Source organism: Molossus molossus, unplaced genomic scaffold (assembly GCF_014108415.1).
Source record: "Molossus molossus isolate mMolMol1 unplaced genomic scaffold, mMolMol1.p scaffold_m16_p_2, whole genome shotgun sequence".
NCBI classification, from domain to species: domain Eukaryota; kingdom Metazoa; phylum Chordata; class Mammalia; order Chiroptera; family Molossidae; genus Molossus; species Molossus molossus.
This window is the reverse complement of record NW_023425355.1, coordinates 118,728,404-118,745,231: the sequence shown is the minus strand read 5'-3', so window position 1 is coordinate 118,745,231 and position 16,828 is coordinate 118,728,404. Positions and strand designations below refer to the sequence as shown.

At 36.0% G+C, this 16,828-nt stretch overlaps 1 protein-coding gene across 1 annotated transcript in view; it reads left to right on the top strand.

Annotated features, from left to right (window-relative positions):
- The window catches only part of CFAP47 (cilia and flagella associated protein 47), a 442,571-nt gene that overhangs the window by 276,147 nt on the left and 149,596 nt on the right, over positions 1–16,828 (top strand). The window contains exon 47 of the mRNA XM_036270144.1: positions 15,861–16,051. Within this exon, the coding sequence (XP_036126037.1) occupies positions 15,861–16,051 (191 nt within the window). The remainder of the gene's footprint in view (positions 1–15,860; positions 16,052–16,828) is intronic.

The following is a 16,828-nucleotide window of genomic DNA, read 5'->3' as shown; positions in this document are numbered from 1 at the left end:
CCTTGGCTAAAACAGAAAGTCATGTACTTTTGTAATCTGGCCTCAGCCCAGGCATCCTCTATGGTGACCAAATGATTGAGCTGCTGAGAATGTCACTCCCATCTCTTTCCAGTTCAGGATAACTGTTCTTCAGTTCTTTCTTTGCCCCATCTACAAGGGTAATAACCTGATGAGAATACTGAATTCTTCCCTTTTGTCTGAAATCCCTTTTTAGAAATGTCATGTTTTTCTTCTCATTTTATTTCTAGCCAACAACCTTGATGCTTCTTAGTAAAACAGATTTTAGACTTGCAGTTAATATTGTGATTTTAGAGATTGATGTTATACAGTAATATGTAAATCTTTACCAGAAAAATTGAGCTGTAATTGTGTGATTCTGACAAATCTAAATATGGAGAGAAAGAACTGGAAATGCTTACTAGAAAAGTTAGGAAATAATTTTTGTGGAAGATTGATAGCTTGTCTTTACTTTTCTGGGTATACTACATATGATCTCACATACAAAAATAATGTAGTTGATACTCTATATCTGTATCCATATCTAAGCTGTATTACATTTTATTTAATTATTTGTCCTAAAAATTACTAGTTTAAATATAATATTTGTGCCTCTTTTATTCTTTATCTGTTTTATTACGTTTTGAAATTTTATTGAAGATTAAAGAGTATTTCATTCATTCATTCATTCATTCATTCACTCAGCTTTGTTTTTAAGGGGTTCGAATGATGAGGAAATCAGACTAAACTCTTGTCCTCAAGAAGCTTAGAGTCTAGTGGAAGTGGCAGCAATTGGGCACATAATGATCCTGATCTACAATTCAAACTGCTAAGTACTTGTCTACTTAGCTTTCGGTCATTGGGGTGTTTATTCACCTTGTTACAGAAATTGTTTCAGGGCTTGAGTTGACCACAGTTAATTCAGGGAAAGTGAGATTTGGAACTTTTGCTAGAGTTTTGGGCAGGGAATGGCTATTTTTTTTTTTTCCTGTCAGGTTGGTTAAGCTGGTAGGATAAGCAAGGGCAAACAAGGAGAGTCTCTAAGAATGAGGTCAGCCAAGTCAAAAGGCAGAGAAAGAAAGAAGATATCTCATTATTTTGTCCTGTGATTTCTGGATGCTGTCATTGTAAAGATGGTCGTTCCCTTTGTCCATGCCAATTATTACGTCCGTAAATTACATCTGTGGCTTCTGCTTGTTTTAGTGGATTTTCTGACACTCCCAATCAAGGTGGTTTGAGAAATAAAGAATCCAAAGCCTGTATTCTTTCCACATTGCCAGTGTTTGCCAACCCTGGCTGTACGTACATCAGTGGCACCTGGGTACCATTGACAAAATACAGATTCTAGGCATTCTAGACCTACTGAATCATTCCCAGGTTGGGAGAGGTTTGGGAACCTGTATTTTAAAAATTCCCCTCCAGCTCACTGTCGTAGTTAATCCACATATTAGAGTTGGGGAAGCACTGTTGCACAGCATAACGCTACCACTTTACATCTCCATTTTACAAATGGAGAAATCAGGCCCAGAAAATGTAAGTCCCTTTAGGAGGCCACGGAAGAGGTCACATCAAGTCTCATGAGTAAGCACTAAAGTTAATCATGTTCTTTGTCTGTTGCTGTTGGAATTATGCTCCTTTGTTCTTAGGTTACTAAATGTCTTAGTTTGAGTCCCCTAAAAAATGACGCCTGCAGCTGGAATGAAATAGTAATGCTTTACTTGAGAGGTGCAGATTCAGGGCAATGAGAGTGAGAAAAAAAGAGAAACAAGAAAGCCCAGACGGTGTGGCTCAGTGGTTGAGCATGGACCCATGCATCAAGAGGTCACTGGTTTGATTCACAGTCAGGGCACATGCTCAAGCTGTGGGACAAATCCCCAGTGTGGGCATGCAGGAGGTGGCCAATCAATGCTCTCTCTTATCCATGTTTCTATCTCTCTCCCTCTCCTTTCCTCTCTCAAATCAATAAAGAAAAAAAAAAGAGAGAGAGAGAAACAGGGAAGGGGAGAAAGCGAAGGAAGCAAAGCAATGAATAATGCATGAGCTGCTACCTGTGTCCACTACTTATCTCCATGAATCACACATGCTGTAACAGGTCATTCAGCGTGTGTCATTTTTAAAAAAAATCTTTATTTTTGAGAATATTACAGATGTCCTCCCCTTTTCCCCCCCATTATCCTACTCCACCTGTTTCCCATCCCATCCTAGGCATTCACCACACTATTGTCTGTATCCATGGGCAGCAGGTGTCATTTCTGAAAAGCTTTTTGAAAAGAAAGGCCCCTAAGCAATCAATATGGGAGCGGAAGGAAAAGAAGTTTATCTGTATGTTCACCTCCTGTCCTCTGTTCTTGTTTGCTGATCTTACTCCATGGGAGTTAATGGTACTAGGTGTCAAGGTGGTATTCTCTGGCACTGTGGAATGCCAGGTTCCATGGTCTGACATGCCAAGAGGAGCCAGATGTTCTCCATCTGTCTGTAGCACAGCAGCCAAAGTGTTGGCTCCCTTAGTTCTGCAGAACGTTAAGGCCCTCGTCAGGCAGAGGGACATGGAGGGTAGGACAAGAGGTTGAGGTTGCTGGAGGTGGTGGAACCAAGGGCATCTCAGAAAGCACATAAAATGTATCCCATACAGCAGTGTTGTCTTATTGTTAATATTTTAAAGAATTCTACCAGTTATAGTATCAGCAGCTTTTGATCTAGACAATGTTCAGTTTCTTTCTCTTTTCCTTACCTTCGCCACTGACATGCCTCATCCCAGGTCCTGAGCCAATTCTCACTGCAGACTTGGGATCAAGGAGGCCATCTGTGCTGACCACCAGCCTCCCTGTGTTATCTCTGCCTTCTCATGAGTACTATTCCAGTAGTAAAGCTGGCAGCACTGGCTCCTCATTCATATGCTCCCATACTTGTGATGCATCTTCTCTGCCCTGTGCAGTCCAGTACAGGCATGGGATTCTATTTTTTAAATATTCTTTTATTGATTTTTTAGAGAGAAAGGAAGGCAAAGAGAGATAGAAATATCAATGTGTGAGAGAGACATCAGTTGGTTGCCTCCTGCATGCCCCCTACTGGGGATTGAGCATGCAACCCAGGCATGTGTCCTGACCAGGAATCGAACCAGGACCTCTCAGTCCATGGGACAATGCTCAATCCACTGAGCTACACCAGGCCAGGCCTATTTTGTTTCTTAAAACCCAAGCTTGTTTTTTTCCAGACTCCCTCCCTAGGCACTGGTATGTTCTACCTGTCATCCACCTTGTTGTAAACAGTCCAAGGCTACTCAAGCAAAAATCATGCCCCTGAACTTAGGGTCCTGGGGCTTTCCTTGACTGTGTAATTGGCCTTGGACATCAACCTGCCCTAGTTCCCCTTTTCTTGAGGCCACATACCTAATTATCATTTGACTTTTGACTTTTGAAAATCTCAGTCATTACTGTTTTTTGACTAATATGTCTTTCTTATCTGGCTGCTGTCCTCTATGTGTCCTCCCACTGTCAGAGTTGGCACTTGTTCTGTTGCCAGTATGTGTCCTGTCCTAACATTTGAGGGTTTTGTTGTTGTTGGTTTTGTTTTTGTCCAGTTCCAGGCTCATTCTCCATTGTACCATGCAATAATTAGACATATCAAAGAAAATGTACTTTAAGTCAAATAACTTGCTACAACCTAGTCAACACGATTGTAATATCAGAGACTTTGTATATTCTTTGTCCTCATAATTTTAATGTAAGATATTTTTAGTTTCATAAATGTCTTACTTTGCCTTTTATTGTTTTATATCTATGGATATGGAACCCCTCGCCCCCAATACAAACTTTTAAATCATGTCTTATTCTTTGTGTAGGTCTTCAAAGGTGAACATACGCTATACAACAATATATTTAAGGAGGCATTTAATAAAAAATTGATAAGCATTCCCACTAGTTTGTCCTACAGAATGTGCTGTTTATTGGCTTGCTAACAGCTCATGCAAACTGATTTGCATGAGGGGAGAAAGCGAAGGAAGCAAAGCAATGAATAATGCTTTGTAAATCAATATACAAGAACTTAAAATCAACTCTTTTCAAAACATTTTATTTTTAGTATAAGACTGTTAGAGAAAGTTTATGGTATTCAGATTTGAAAATGCAAAACAAAGTTAATTTGCTGCCAGCAATATTTTGCTTCCTTCCCCATGGAGGGTTAATTAGAAAGTGAAATCTCATTTTAGTTCTTTTTTTAAAAATTTATCTTCTCAAAAAATTATATGAAAATGAAAAATTTGTAGTTATAATACTGTCAAGCTACAACTCCATGATAAGCTCTCTCTTAATTTTTCATTAAATGATCCATGAAGACATAGAAATTCAAAAATTCAATGGCAATGGAAAGAAAAGATAACAGCCATCCATTTACATAAATCCTATGAGGAATTCCCAATAATTACTGAGCTGTTGTGGCCTGATTGGAAAACACATTTAATAGCCTCTGCCAACTCATGCTCAAAACATAATTTTGCTATAAAAAGCAATCTAGTCCCATGATCTGCCTTTTCCTCATAAATTTATTATCTATACCTACCAGAAAACTAGGAAGCTGCCTCTTCATTGCATACCTCCTGGCGCATTATAGGGGTTTTAAAATATTTTTCTAATAAATGAATATATGTGAAATAATTTCCAAGGTGGCCCTTTATGAATACTTTTTTGTTTGCATCCCTCTTGAAAAGACTATTCCCCTGGACTTAAAATGACTATAACTGGAGGGGAATATGTGGAGGAACATCATTCTATCAAGGGTGTGTGGAATCTGGGCCTGGTGGCAGAGATGGCAATAGTCAAAGATTTTTGTGGTGCATGTTATTGGTGGGATTAGAATTAATCCATTAACAGCAAGATAATAAAATTTTCTAAATGTAAGTTTTCCCTAGATTATTTGAAAACTGCCAGTGGATGTAAGAAAATATCCTGCCTACATCTAATATATGGATACTTTTTTATGTAAGAAATTGGCTCAAGGATATGCATTGAGCTACCTCATTTTGATCTGAGAGATCATTGCAAAGTGAAAGGGGAATGGGCCCTGTACAGGTGACCACCTAGGAAAGGTAACCCTTTGCTATTTATAGGAGCAAACGAGAAAAGAAAAGGCAAAAACATATTTTTTAATGCTAGAAGATAAAAGAGTGACACCTAAATGGGTTACAGTATAACAATAGAGTGGGAAAGACAAGAAATGGTGAAATGTAACAAGAGAAAAAGACATTTTCAAAGGAATAAAAATTATACTTAAGGCAGAATTACCAACAGTAACAATGTAAGCCAGAAGACAATTAACTGTCACTGCAGCATTTTAAATCCCAGTAAACTATTATTCAAGAGTAAAGTTGAAATAAAAATATTTTCAATCCAACAATGAAATTGAGATGATTTAAAACTCACAGATATTTTCTAAAAAACAAAACAAAACAAAACAAAAAAAAACCCAAAAATGGAGAATTGATTTATGAGTGAAGGAAATAAAATTCAGAAGAAAGAACTGGGATCCAAGAGCAGTAGTTAATAAAATAATCAGTAAAAGTGGATACTTTTCACTGAGCATTAGCTATGGAAATAATAACAACAAATGATTCCGCTATTATAAAAACAAAGAAAACTCAAGGACTAGACAGTAATTTTAATTTTATAAGGAGTAGGTTATTGACATTATAGGCATGTAAGATTCTCGTATTTAGAGAGAACAGGTTTGAACTGTTTTAAGACATTTTAACATAAAGTATGAATGCTGAAAATTTGGGAAAACTAGAAAATCGTAGAGAATGAATGTATAATTTTTAAACCAGCATAATGTACAAAAGGAAGTAAAGAAAACTTGATAAATCCAATAGAATACAAATAACAGAGAAGAACTAAAGAAACACAAAATGAGGTATTAAACACAAATATATCATTAATCAAGATAAATATAAACTGACTAAATTATAAAAGTTGATATTTTAACAATGGAAAGTAACATGCATCTTTATGCTATTTATAAAATTAGCTTATAAAATATCCAAAAACCTATACTAAGTATTATAAATCAAAAATAGCTAGCATAAATATATTAATATTTGAATAAGTGGGCTTAAAGGCAAATTAATGTATTAATGCAAAAAAAGAATAATCCAATGTACAGAAAAATATCAAATTTATTTCACCTAACCACATAATCTCTAAATGTATAAAGCAAAAATTGGCAAATATGGAAGGAAAAATGAACATATTCCCAATGAGAGTAGGAGATTTTATTATACATCCTTCAATAATTGAGAGGTCCAGCAGACAGAACATTGTTAGTAAGGCCCCACTAAACCTGACCAACATAATCAGATTAGAGTTTCCTGTACTTTGGAAGACTAACTTAGCTGTGCTGGAAAAAAAATGGGCAATTCTTACCCTATGATACCTTTTTGTGGTCTTTTCCCTGTACTTTAGGCCACCTGTGAGGAGGTATTACCTTTCAGCAAAATCTGACAGGTAACTGAAGAACATTCTTTTCTGATTGCAGAGACTTAGAAACTTCATGGGGAGAGAAGTCTAGTGCTCTCAGCCATTTGGAATTGGCCAGGGAAAATATGTCACATACCATTCTCTTAGAATCTCCCAAACTCTCCTTTTCCTTCCTTGATTCCCATGTCCCTCCGTTATTTTTATCCTCTTTCCTTCTTTTTTCTTTATCCCTTTTCCAATCTTCTCTTCTCACCTTTAAATATTATTTTAGATCCCTTTTCCAATCTTCTCTTCTCACCTTTAAATATTATTTTAGATCTTCCTGGTGATAGAAAAATAAAGCACTTCAGTCTCTTTGCCGAGATAAATTCCATTTTAACAAATATTTCAAACATTGAACTTATCCATAATTAGTATGGGTCTTTATCACTTTAAATTATTGTAATTTTATTGAGTAGTATAATAAAATTGACAATATAAGCAACTAAACCATTTCAGAAAAATGGTTTTCTTGAGTGGATGATTTTATACTACTCTTCTACTAATGAAAACATTTTAAAAAAATAAATCAAATACTCTAATATTTGTAATTGCTGAATGCTTTTCTTTTTTATGTGAAGTCTATGGCACACCGCATTTTTTATATTACATGAAGAAACTCAGTAATGAGCAGTTGTTAGTACACAATGAGCCTATTACTCTCTTGAGTATTTGTGAGGCAGATATGCTGATAAGAACACAATAAAGTAACTAAAATGAGTAAAATTCCAACTAGCATGTGTAATAGAAAAAAAAATCTAGACTAAAACTTTCTAGTAGTAGATGAAAGTGGGGTTAGTAATAGGCTAAAAAATTCTCTGAAAACATAATTACTCATACAGAAACTTAGAACAAATAAATATATATTTATTATACATTTATTTATATAAATGAACTCATATAAATATAGCTGTTCATTCTCTTGATACCTCATATTCTGAATTATGAACTTCTGACTGTTGTTTACCAATAATATACTTAAATAATTAACTATAGAAGAAAATGATTAATTTACTCTACTATTTATTCTTTTCCAGATTTCTGATGCACAAAGAAACCTAAGAGATAAATTAATCAAATTATATTCTATAGAGCCCTAGCATTCTTTTAAAGTACTTTGCTTAGTCTATAGGGTGGTAGTGGACATGAATTGGAGCCTCCAGCTTCTCATCCTATTTCAAACAGATCAGCTCTATGTCAATTCCTTTAATGTGTTAATTCCTTTTATCTGATTTAGGTATTGTTCACACATTTAGGTATTGTTCACACAAACCAAAAAATAAAATACTTGAAAACTACTGATCAAATCTCACTCTTTGATTTTAGCAGATTAAGAAATTGAGTTCTAAAAAAAAAGTCTAAATTCCTTGCCCAAGGTCACACAGTGCAGGAGAGGAACTAAAACTAGAAAACAGGATTTTAAATTTAGTTGAATGCATCTTTTACCTCCCCAGTTTTATATATGTTATCTTCCTTTTTTAAGACAAGGTAGATTTTTTCAGTAAAAGCCCAAGTGGATATGTTTGCCTATATGCATGTTTTATGTAGTCTTTTCTCCCTAGTGTACCCTGGTTTTGCCTGTGTGACTTGCTTTGGTCAATAGATTATTAAGGAATGTGAAGGAAGCAGATATTTGATAACTATTTGTATATTAGAGCTCTCCTTCATTTGCTACTGGTGGTAATTTTTCTGTACTATATGAAACATAGACTCATTTCATAGAAGTTTAGAGAGCTCATGGACAGATTTCCAGTTGACATCCCAGTTCATGAGTGTGTCCAGCCAATACCACATGAAACAGATAAGCTTTCCCAAATGAGGGGAGGCCTGAGAAATCATGAGCCAAATAAATTGTTTTTTTCCTTTAAACTAATAGGTTTTGGTATAGTTTGTTATGCAGGGATTGCTGACCAAAACAGCAGTATTGACTTATTACAACCATGACCTATTCTAGAATCTGAGCATAGCATGCTTTCATGGGTTATTTAAAAAACTGTAGAGTACTCTGACTCCTTCCAGTAGCTAATGTTATATAAAATTAAATATTCTTTCATTAGAGAGATTCTCTCTTATGTTCCTTTATTTTCTTCAGTAACTATAATCTGATACGTTTAGATATATTGGGTTATCTTTATCTTTAATTACAGAACCCTGGCAACTGCCAGTTACCAGGATCACCTATAAAGAAAAGGCTCCAGGTGAGCTACATCTGAGTAGAGTAGGGATGGAAGGGACAGCTCCAGAATGTCCTTAATATTTGTGATGCCCAGGTCAAAAGTACATATGGAAGCCACCTACCATATGTCTAAAATTTAAAAGTAATAAATCAAACTAACAAATTTTATTTTATTTTATCTTCATTATTGAAAGTATTACAGATGTGCCCCTTTTTTCCCCATTGACCCCTTCCTCAATGCTCCCTCTTCATCCTACTTTCCCCCAAACTGTTGTCTGTGTCCCTTGGTTATGCATATATGCATATAAATTCTTTGGTTTATCTCTTCCCAAACCCCCCCCCCCCCAACCCTCTTACTCTGAGGTTTGTCAGTCTGTACCTTTCTTCCATGTCTCTGGATCTATTTTGATTGACAGCTTATTTTGTTCATGATATTTCATAAATAAGTGAGATCATGTGATACTTGTCTTCCTCTGACTCGCTTATTTCGCTCAGCATAATACTCTCCAGGTCCCTCCATGTCGTCTCAAAGGTAAGAGATCTTTCTTTCTTGCATAGTATTCCATTGTGTGTATGTACCACAACTTTTTTATCCACTCATCTACCGATGGACATTTGGGTTGTTTCCAGATCTCAGCTATGGTGTTTCAGCCTTCTTAGGATATATTTCTAGAAGTGGAACCATTGGGTTAAATGGCAATTCCATTTTTAATTTTTTGAGGAAACACCATATTGTTTTCCAAAGTGGCTGCACCAGTCTGTATTCCCACCAGCAGCGTACTAGAATCCCCTTTTCTCCACACCCTCACCAACACTTGTTTGAGGATTTGTTGATGACAGCTATTCTGGCAGGTGTGAGGTGATATCTCCTAGTCATTTTAATTTGCATCTCTCTGATGATTAGTGACATTGAGCATTTTTTTTTTTTTTTTTTTTTTTATGTGTCTCGTAACCATTTGTATGTCCTTTTTGGAGAGGTGTCTATTTAGGTCCTCTACCAATTTTTTAATTGAATTATTTGTCTTCCTTTTGTTGAGTTGTATGAGTACTCTATATATTTTGGAAATTAACCCCTTATCTGATGCATCATTGGCAATTATGTTTTCCTATATAGTGGGTTCCCTTTCCTTTTTGATGGTTGTTTCTTTTGCTGTGCAGAAGCTTTTTAGTTTGATGTAGTCCCATTTATTAATTTTTTCCTTTGTTTCTCTTGCCCTAGACCATGTATCAATGAAGTGTGATGTTTGAGATTTTCTGCCTATATTTTCTTCTAGGATTTTTATTGTTTTACAAGTTACATTTAAGTCTTTTATCTATTTTGAGTTTATTCTTGTATATGGTGTAAGTTGGTGGTCTAGTTTCATTTTCTCTGTGTGTAACTGCTTGATTTTCCCAGCACCATTTATTGAAGAGACTGTCTTTTCTCCATTGTATGCTCTTGAGTCCTTTTTGAATATTAATTGTGCATGATGCCTTGGGTTTATTTCTGGGTTCTCTGTTCTGTTCCATTGATCTATATGACTGTTTAAAAAAAAACAAAAAACTTTTTTCTTTATTGATTTTAGAGAGAGAGGAAGGGATAGAGAGACAAAGAGAGAGATGGAAACATCGATGAGACAGAACATTAATTAGCCGCCTCCTGCATGCCCCCCACTGGGGCTTTGGCCCACAACCTGGGCATGTGCCCTGACTGGGAATCAAACTGGTGACCTCTTGGTGCATGGGTCAATGCTCAACCACTGAGCCACACTGGCTGTGCTATGTGCTATTCTTGTGTCAGCACCACGCTGTTTTGATTCCAGTAGCTTTGTAGTATAATTTGATATCCAGTATTGTGATCCCTGCAACTTTGTTCTTTTTCAAGATTTCTGTGGCTATTCAGGGTGTTTTTTGGTTCCATATAAACTTTTGGAGTATTTGCTATACATCTGTGAAATATGCTGTTGATACTTTAATAGGGATTGCATTGCATCTATAGATTGCTTGGGGTAGCATGGACATTTTAATGATGTTGATTCTTCCAATCCATGAACATGATATATGATTTCCCTTTTTTTGGTATCTTTCTCAATTTATTTTTTCAATGTCCTACAGTTTTCTGAGAACAGATCTTTTATCTCCTCAGTTAAATTTAAACTAGGTATCCTATTTTTTTTGGTTGCAATGGTAAATGAGATTTTTTTTTTTTTTTTTTTTTTAGTTTCTCACTGTTCACTATTGGTGTATAAGAATGCCATAAATTTCTGGATATTAATGTTGTATCCTGTTACTTTGCCGAATTCATTGATTAAATCCAGTAGATTTTTGATGGGATCTTTAGGGTTTTCTTTGTACAATATCATGTAATCTGAGAATAATGACACTTTCACTTCCTCCTTTCCATTTTGGATGCCTTTTTTTTTCTTCTTGTCTAATCATGGTGGCTAAGACTTCCAGTATTATGTTGAAAAAGAGTGGCAAACCTGGGTGTCTTGTTCCTGTTAAGGAAAATGCTTTTAGTTTTTGCGCATTGAGTATACTGTTGACTGTAGGTTTTTCATATATGGTCTTTGTTATGTTCAGATATAATCCCTCTGTGCCAACTTTGCTGAGTATTTTTATCACAAATGGGTGCTGGGTTTTGTCAAAAGCTTTTGCAGAATCTATTGTTATGATCATATGATTTTTATCATTTTGTTTACGTGGTGTATCATATTTATTGATTTGTGAATGTTGGACCAGCCTTGCATCCCTGGGATGAGTCCCATTTGGTCATGGTGAATAATTTTTTAAATATATTGCTACATGCTCTTTGCTAATACTGTGTTGAGGATTTTGGCATCTGTGTTCAACAGGGATATTGGCTGGTAGTTTTGTTTCTTTGTAGTATCTTTATCTGGTTTTGAAATTAGGATTATGCTGGCCTCATAAAAAGAGCTTGGAAGTCTTCCTTCCTCTTGAATTTTTTTGGAATAGTTTGAGGAGAATGAGTGTTAGTTCTTCTTTGAATGTTTGTTAAATCTCCCCTGTCAAACTAACAACATTTTATATAGAATACATTCTGTCATATTACAGTGACAAATTGTACTTTATAGAAATTTGAAAGAGCCAAGTTTGAATTTAGAATTCTTGGCCTCCTCAGAGTTTTGCACTAGAATATAACAGCATAGATAGCTGGACCCTGTCCCAATGTGCATCTCTTTTTCTTTCTTCTTTCAATTCTGTATGTGCCATAATGGCTCTTGTGTATAAATTTGTGGGTACCTCAGCTCATGTAATTAATATTGGTCTACATCTTCCCCTTAATAGCCACCTCTTAGTTACCCTTCAATTCCAGGAGTCTTACAATGGAGAATTGACGTTCCGAAGAGTTCTAGGAAAGCACTGGAAATGGGATCAAAGCACTTTGGGTTGTGGATTTTGGCATCTCATGATTGGGGAACATGGATGGGGGTGGGCTCCACGCAGTCCTATCCCATTGGGCTGATGTCCTCCCTGCACATGCAGAGAGACAATGCCAGAGGAGATTGAGACTTAAGGCCCTAGAAAGTATGAGGCCCAGGACCAAAAGCCCTCTTTCCTGTATGTAAGGGTATGTGTTAGGTTGGGGAATCCCAGACTCTGAGACCAGGTTTGAGATCAATAGTTTGAGAAGTGATCTCAGGAACCATAGGTACAAATATGAGAAAGTTAGAAACAGCAAAGAGATGCAGCTAATTCAGAGAGTAAATGAACAGTTGCCAATATGAGTTATTTGGGATCAGTGTTACTGGGGATCTCTAGGAGTTTATAGAGAATTCACCCCAGAGTTATTCTAAGCAAAAGACAAAGAAGCTGGGTTATTTTTTTTCACCAGTATGATATATTATTTGTTGAGGACTACAGCTGCTGATATTATCTGTCACTTATGGCCTGATCCGTGTGAGTTCCCTCCTGTGGCAAAAGTAAATCATCAAGAAGAATGTCTTAGGCTTGGCAGGTTTCAGTTGGAGTGTCATCCCGTAAACCAAAAGTTTGCAGGTTTGATTCCTGATTAGAGCACTTACATCTCATATCAATGTTTCTGTCTCTCTCTTCCTTCCTCTCTCTGAACATATCCTCAAATGAGGTTTTAAAAAATAAGAAGAATGTCACAGTTATCTATAAAGCCACTGACCTACAGGAAAGATTTAAATTGAAGGTGACAGCCCAGCCAGTGTGGCTCAGTGGTTGAGCATCAACCCATGCACCAAGAGGTCATCAGTTCGATTCCTGGTCAGGGCACATGCCCAGGTTGTGGGCCCAATCCCCAGTGGGGGGCATGCAGGAGGCTATCAATCGGTGTTCTCTCTCATTAATGTTTCTATTTCTCTCTCTCGCTAAAAAATCAATAAAGGAAAAAAAAATTAAATAAATAAATGAAAGGTGACATGGCAGGATATGGATAGTGCCTGCTACAATTCAGAATTGGAAAGAACTTTGAGAAAATGTGTCTCTAAAAGAGAATAATTGTATAGCAACATGATGTGAGGAGTAAAATTTCCAACTTTCTAAAAATCAAGGTAGTTTCTACCCCTGCTATTTTATATCTAAGGGAATGTGCATACTGGCTAATGAATACCTTCATCTAGAAGCTATTTCTGGTTAATAATATATGATGATATTACTACTTATGTTTCTGGCATGAATCAATTAAATTATTTTAGATGTTTAAGAAAAAAACAAATATTATTTTATCAATATACTTTCAAGTACAGAACTTTCTTTTCTATGAATTCTACTTTATAGTGGATTTGTTTTTTGATTTGTAAGGGAGAGGGGCTGGCACTGTGCATTCCTCAGGGTCTTTGCTCATGAACATTTCATGAATCAGAAAATGTACACTTAAAAATGTCCTTAGATTTCACTTCCAGACTCAGTATCATTAGGAAATAAAGATGTTTAGGGAAAAGGGAACACTGTATAATATAAAACTCTTGACAGAAGCTTTATATGTGAATGTGTACATATGAATTATTGTTTACTATTAAATGGCTAGTTATTCTTTATCCTTGATGAAAATAATAATTGCTGTTGAATTCCTTAAATTTCCTATTTTAAGCAGTGTAATTTTTTTCTTTATTGATTTGAGAGAGAGAGAGAGCAACATCCATGAGAGAGAACATCAATTGGCTGCTTCCTAGGGATTTGGCCCACAACCTGGGCATGTGCCCTGACCAGGAATCGAACTGGGACCTCTTGGCGCATGGGTCAATGCTCAACCACCGAGCCACACCGGCTGGGCAGCAGTTTAATTTTCTTCAATTTGCCTAATCTAAATATTTTCACTTCAGTCTGTTCATGTAAGAGAAAAGGGAACTTTCTTTATATCTGTTAATAAAGCAATAGATTTTGATCAAATCATTATCTCACCTGGTTTGTTCTAATGATGTTGCCACAACTTAAGTACTTGTTTCAGAATGAAAGTAATCAATAAATAACAGATGATAAAATGTACCTGGAGTCATTCTTGAAAAAAAGAACTTTTATTCTAAAATTTGATTTGTACTTGAAAAGGATTGGATAATAATAACAGCATTCTGACAGACTTTATTTCCCCCTTAGTCCAGCTGAGAATCTTGGACTTTGGTTAGATGTAATATAGATTTCAAATGTAATCCATTAACAGTGTGTTTTAATATACAGTACATAGCATTCTACATAATATATATGACATACAGCAGTATACAATATGCAATATATGCTATAAAATATATACTTAATATATTTTATAATATATAGCACATAACATGTAACTTATAGCATACACATACAAATTCTCAATTTATTTGAACAATGATATAAAGCAGTTAATGTTCTTACAGGAGTGAATGATTGTTATGAGACAGAGCACCCATAAGTCATGGAAATCTGGGAAACAGATTTTTTTTTTTAAATATATTTTTATTGATTTTTTTTAAAGAGAGGAAAGGAGGGAGAGATAGAAACATTGATGTGAGAGAGAAACATCTATCCACTGCCTCCTGCATGCCCCCTACTGGGGATTGAGCCCGCAACCTAGGCATGTGCCCTAACCAGGAATCAAAATGGGACCTCTCAGTCCTTGGGAGGAAGGTCAATGCACCGAGCCACAGCGGCCAGGCATGAATGATTTTCTTGGTGTACAAATTTCAGTGTGTTTGAAAACAAGTTTGCCTTTTTTAACATTTAAGTTGTTAAATGTGGGTCAATTAAAATTATAGCCAGTTAGTGTCATAATACCTGTCTGGTCAATTGGTTGATAAGCTTGATTTGTTTTCTTGGTTTGAGAGAACGTTTTTGCAGAATTAGGCTTCTATATATTGTTTTTATCATTTATTTTTCATCTATTACGTACTTTGGCATTAGCAAAATTTGTATTCTTATATTGCATCCTACTTTAAGGTTGAGAGGTTTTTTTCTTTATATCTTCTTTTTCATTTAATGGAGAATAAGGTAATGCTGATCTTCTGGAAAAAGGTAGTATTGCTTGGAAGGAAAGGAACTGCACAGATAGCCTACCCATCATAACAAATTATGTTACCTATTAATTTAGGGCAAATGGTATAACAAGGTAATATGAGAAGTATTAATTGGACATGCCTCTTTGTGCTTGCCCTTGGTTATTAACTATGAACAAATTACTTCTATCTGCTGGTCAAGTCACAAATTATTTTGATTGTTATGAGACAGAGCACCCATAAGTCACGGAAATTTGGGAAACAATAATGCTTACCAAACATTCCCTACATATATGTCTTATTTCTCAGCCCCCATTCAGTTAGATAGAATGAGGTAACTGGTTCTGGCCAACTAAATATATGTGATACTTTTGGGCTGAGGCCTAAAAAGAACTTGAGCAAACTTCTAGCCACTCCTGTCGCCCTGACCTGTCAGGGAAGGAGGTAAGGTATTTCTGATGGCACTGCTGCAAAGTGGTATTTTTTATAGCATGGGTCCCTGACTGACTTTATGGAGCAGACCTCCCTCTGACCTATCAGTGACTTATATGTCATTGATAAATAAACTTGCTTGTGATGCCTTGAAGTTTTAGGGGTAGTATGTTACCTAGGCATAACCTAATCTCTTATAGATTATACAATTAAATACAATAATATTAAATGTTGCTTTACCCCAAAATGAATTTAAGGATTTATGCCATTTAAAATAATTAAATGATTTTTAAATTATTTTGATAGTTCCAGATGGATGTTTTCCTGTTTCTTTACAATTTTCTCCTCGCTGTCCTGGACGCTACCCTTGTAAAATTTTGTTGACGTCAAGATATGATGTGCGTCTCTATTACATTGAAGGCGTGGCGAATGATGAACATCCAGAGGCTAGATTTGACTTTGAAACACCAGCATTTGAAGCCCTTACCCAGAATATTCCAATCGTAAGTATGAACATTTTTTTTTGTATTTTTCTTTATTCCCACTGCCACTATCTCAAAGTCCTCCAAACCTCTCATCTTAAACTATTACCGATCTCTTTTTTTAAAATATTTTTTTACTTATTGATTTTAGAGAGAGAGAAAAAAACATTGCATATTTCCACTTATTCATGCATTCAGCGATTGATTCTTATATGTGCCCTCAACAAGGATCGGAGAGAGAAAGAAACATTGTGATTAAGTCTTATATGTGCCCTGACCAGAGATCAAACCCACAACCTTCATCTATTTCTAATTGCATCATCTTTTGCTATTTGTTTTTCTATATTGATGTCAGAGTTTTATTCCTGAATATAAATGTCATCATGTTACTCACCTGATTAATCACTTACGCTGGATCTCTTTCCTGAAAAAATTAACTTTAACTTCTTTAACCTGTCATCAAATTCCTACTCAAAAGCCATGCCTCCTGGCTCCACGAAGTAGAGAAGTGGTCTCTAAGATCACTCTGCTCCAAATTCAGTTGGAATCTTGACATTTATTAAGATGGATCATAGGCATTAAGTATAATGATTGGAGGAAAAGCCTCTGTGACCCAACAGGGACAGTGCCATCCAATTACCCCTGGGAATGGCGGGCTGCTGAAGCACCCGAGAGGACTGTGCCACCCAGCAGGGACTGTGCCATCTAGTTACCCATGGGGAATGTGGGGTGCTTAAGCACCAGGGAGGCCTGCATGACCCAGCAGAGACTGTGCCATCCAGTTACCCGTGGGACCTG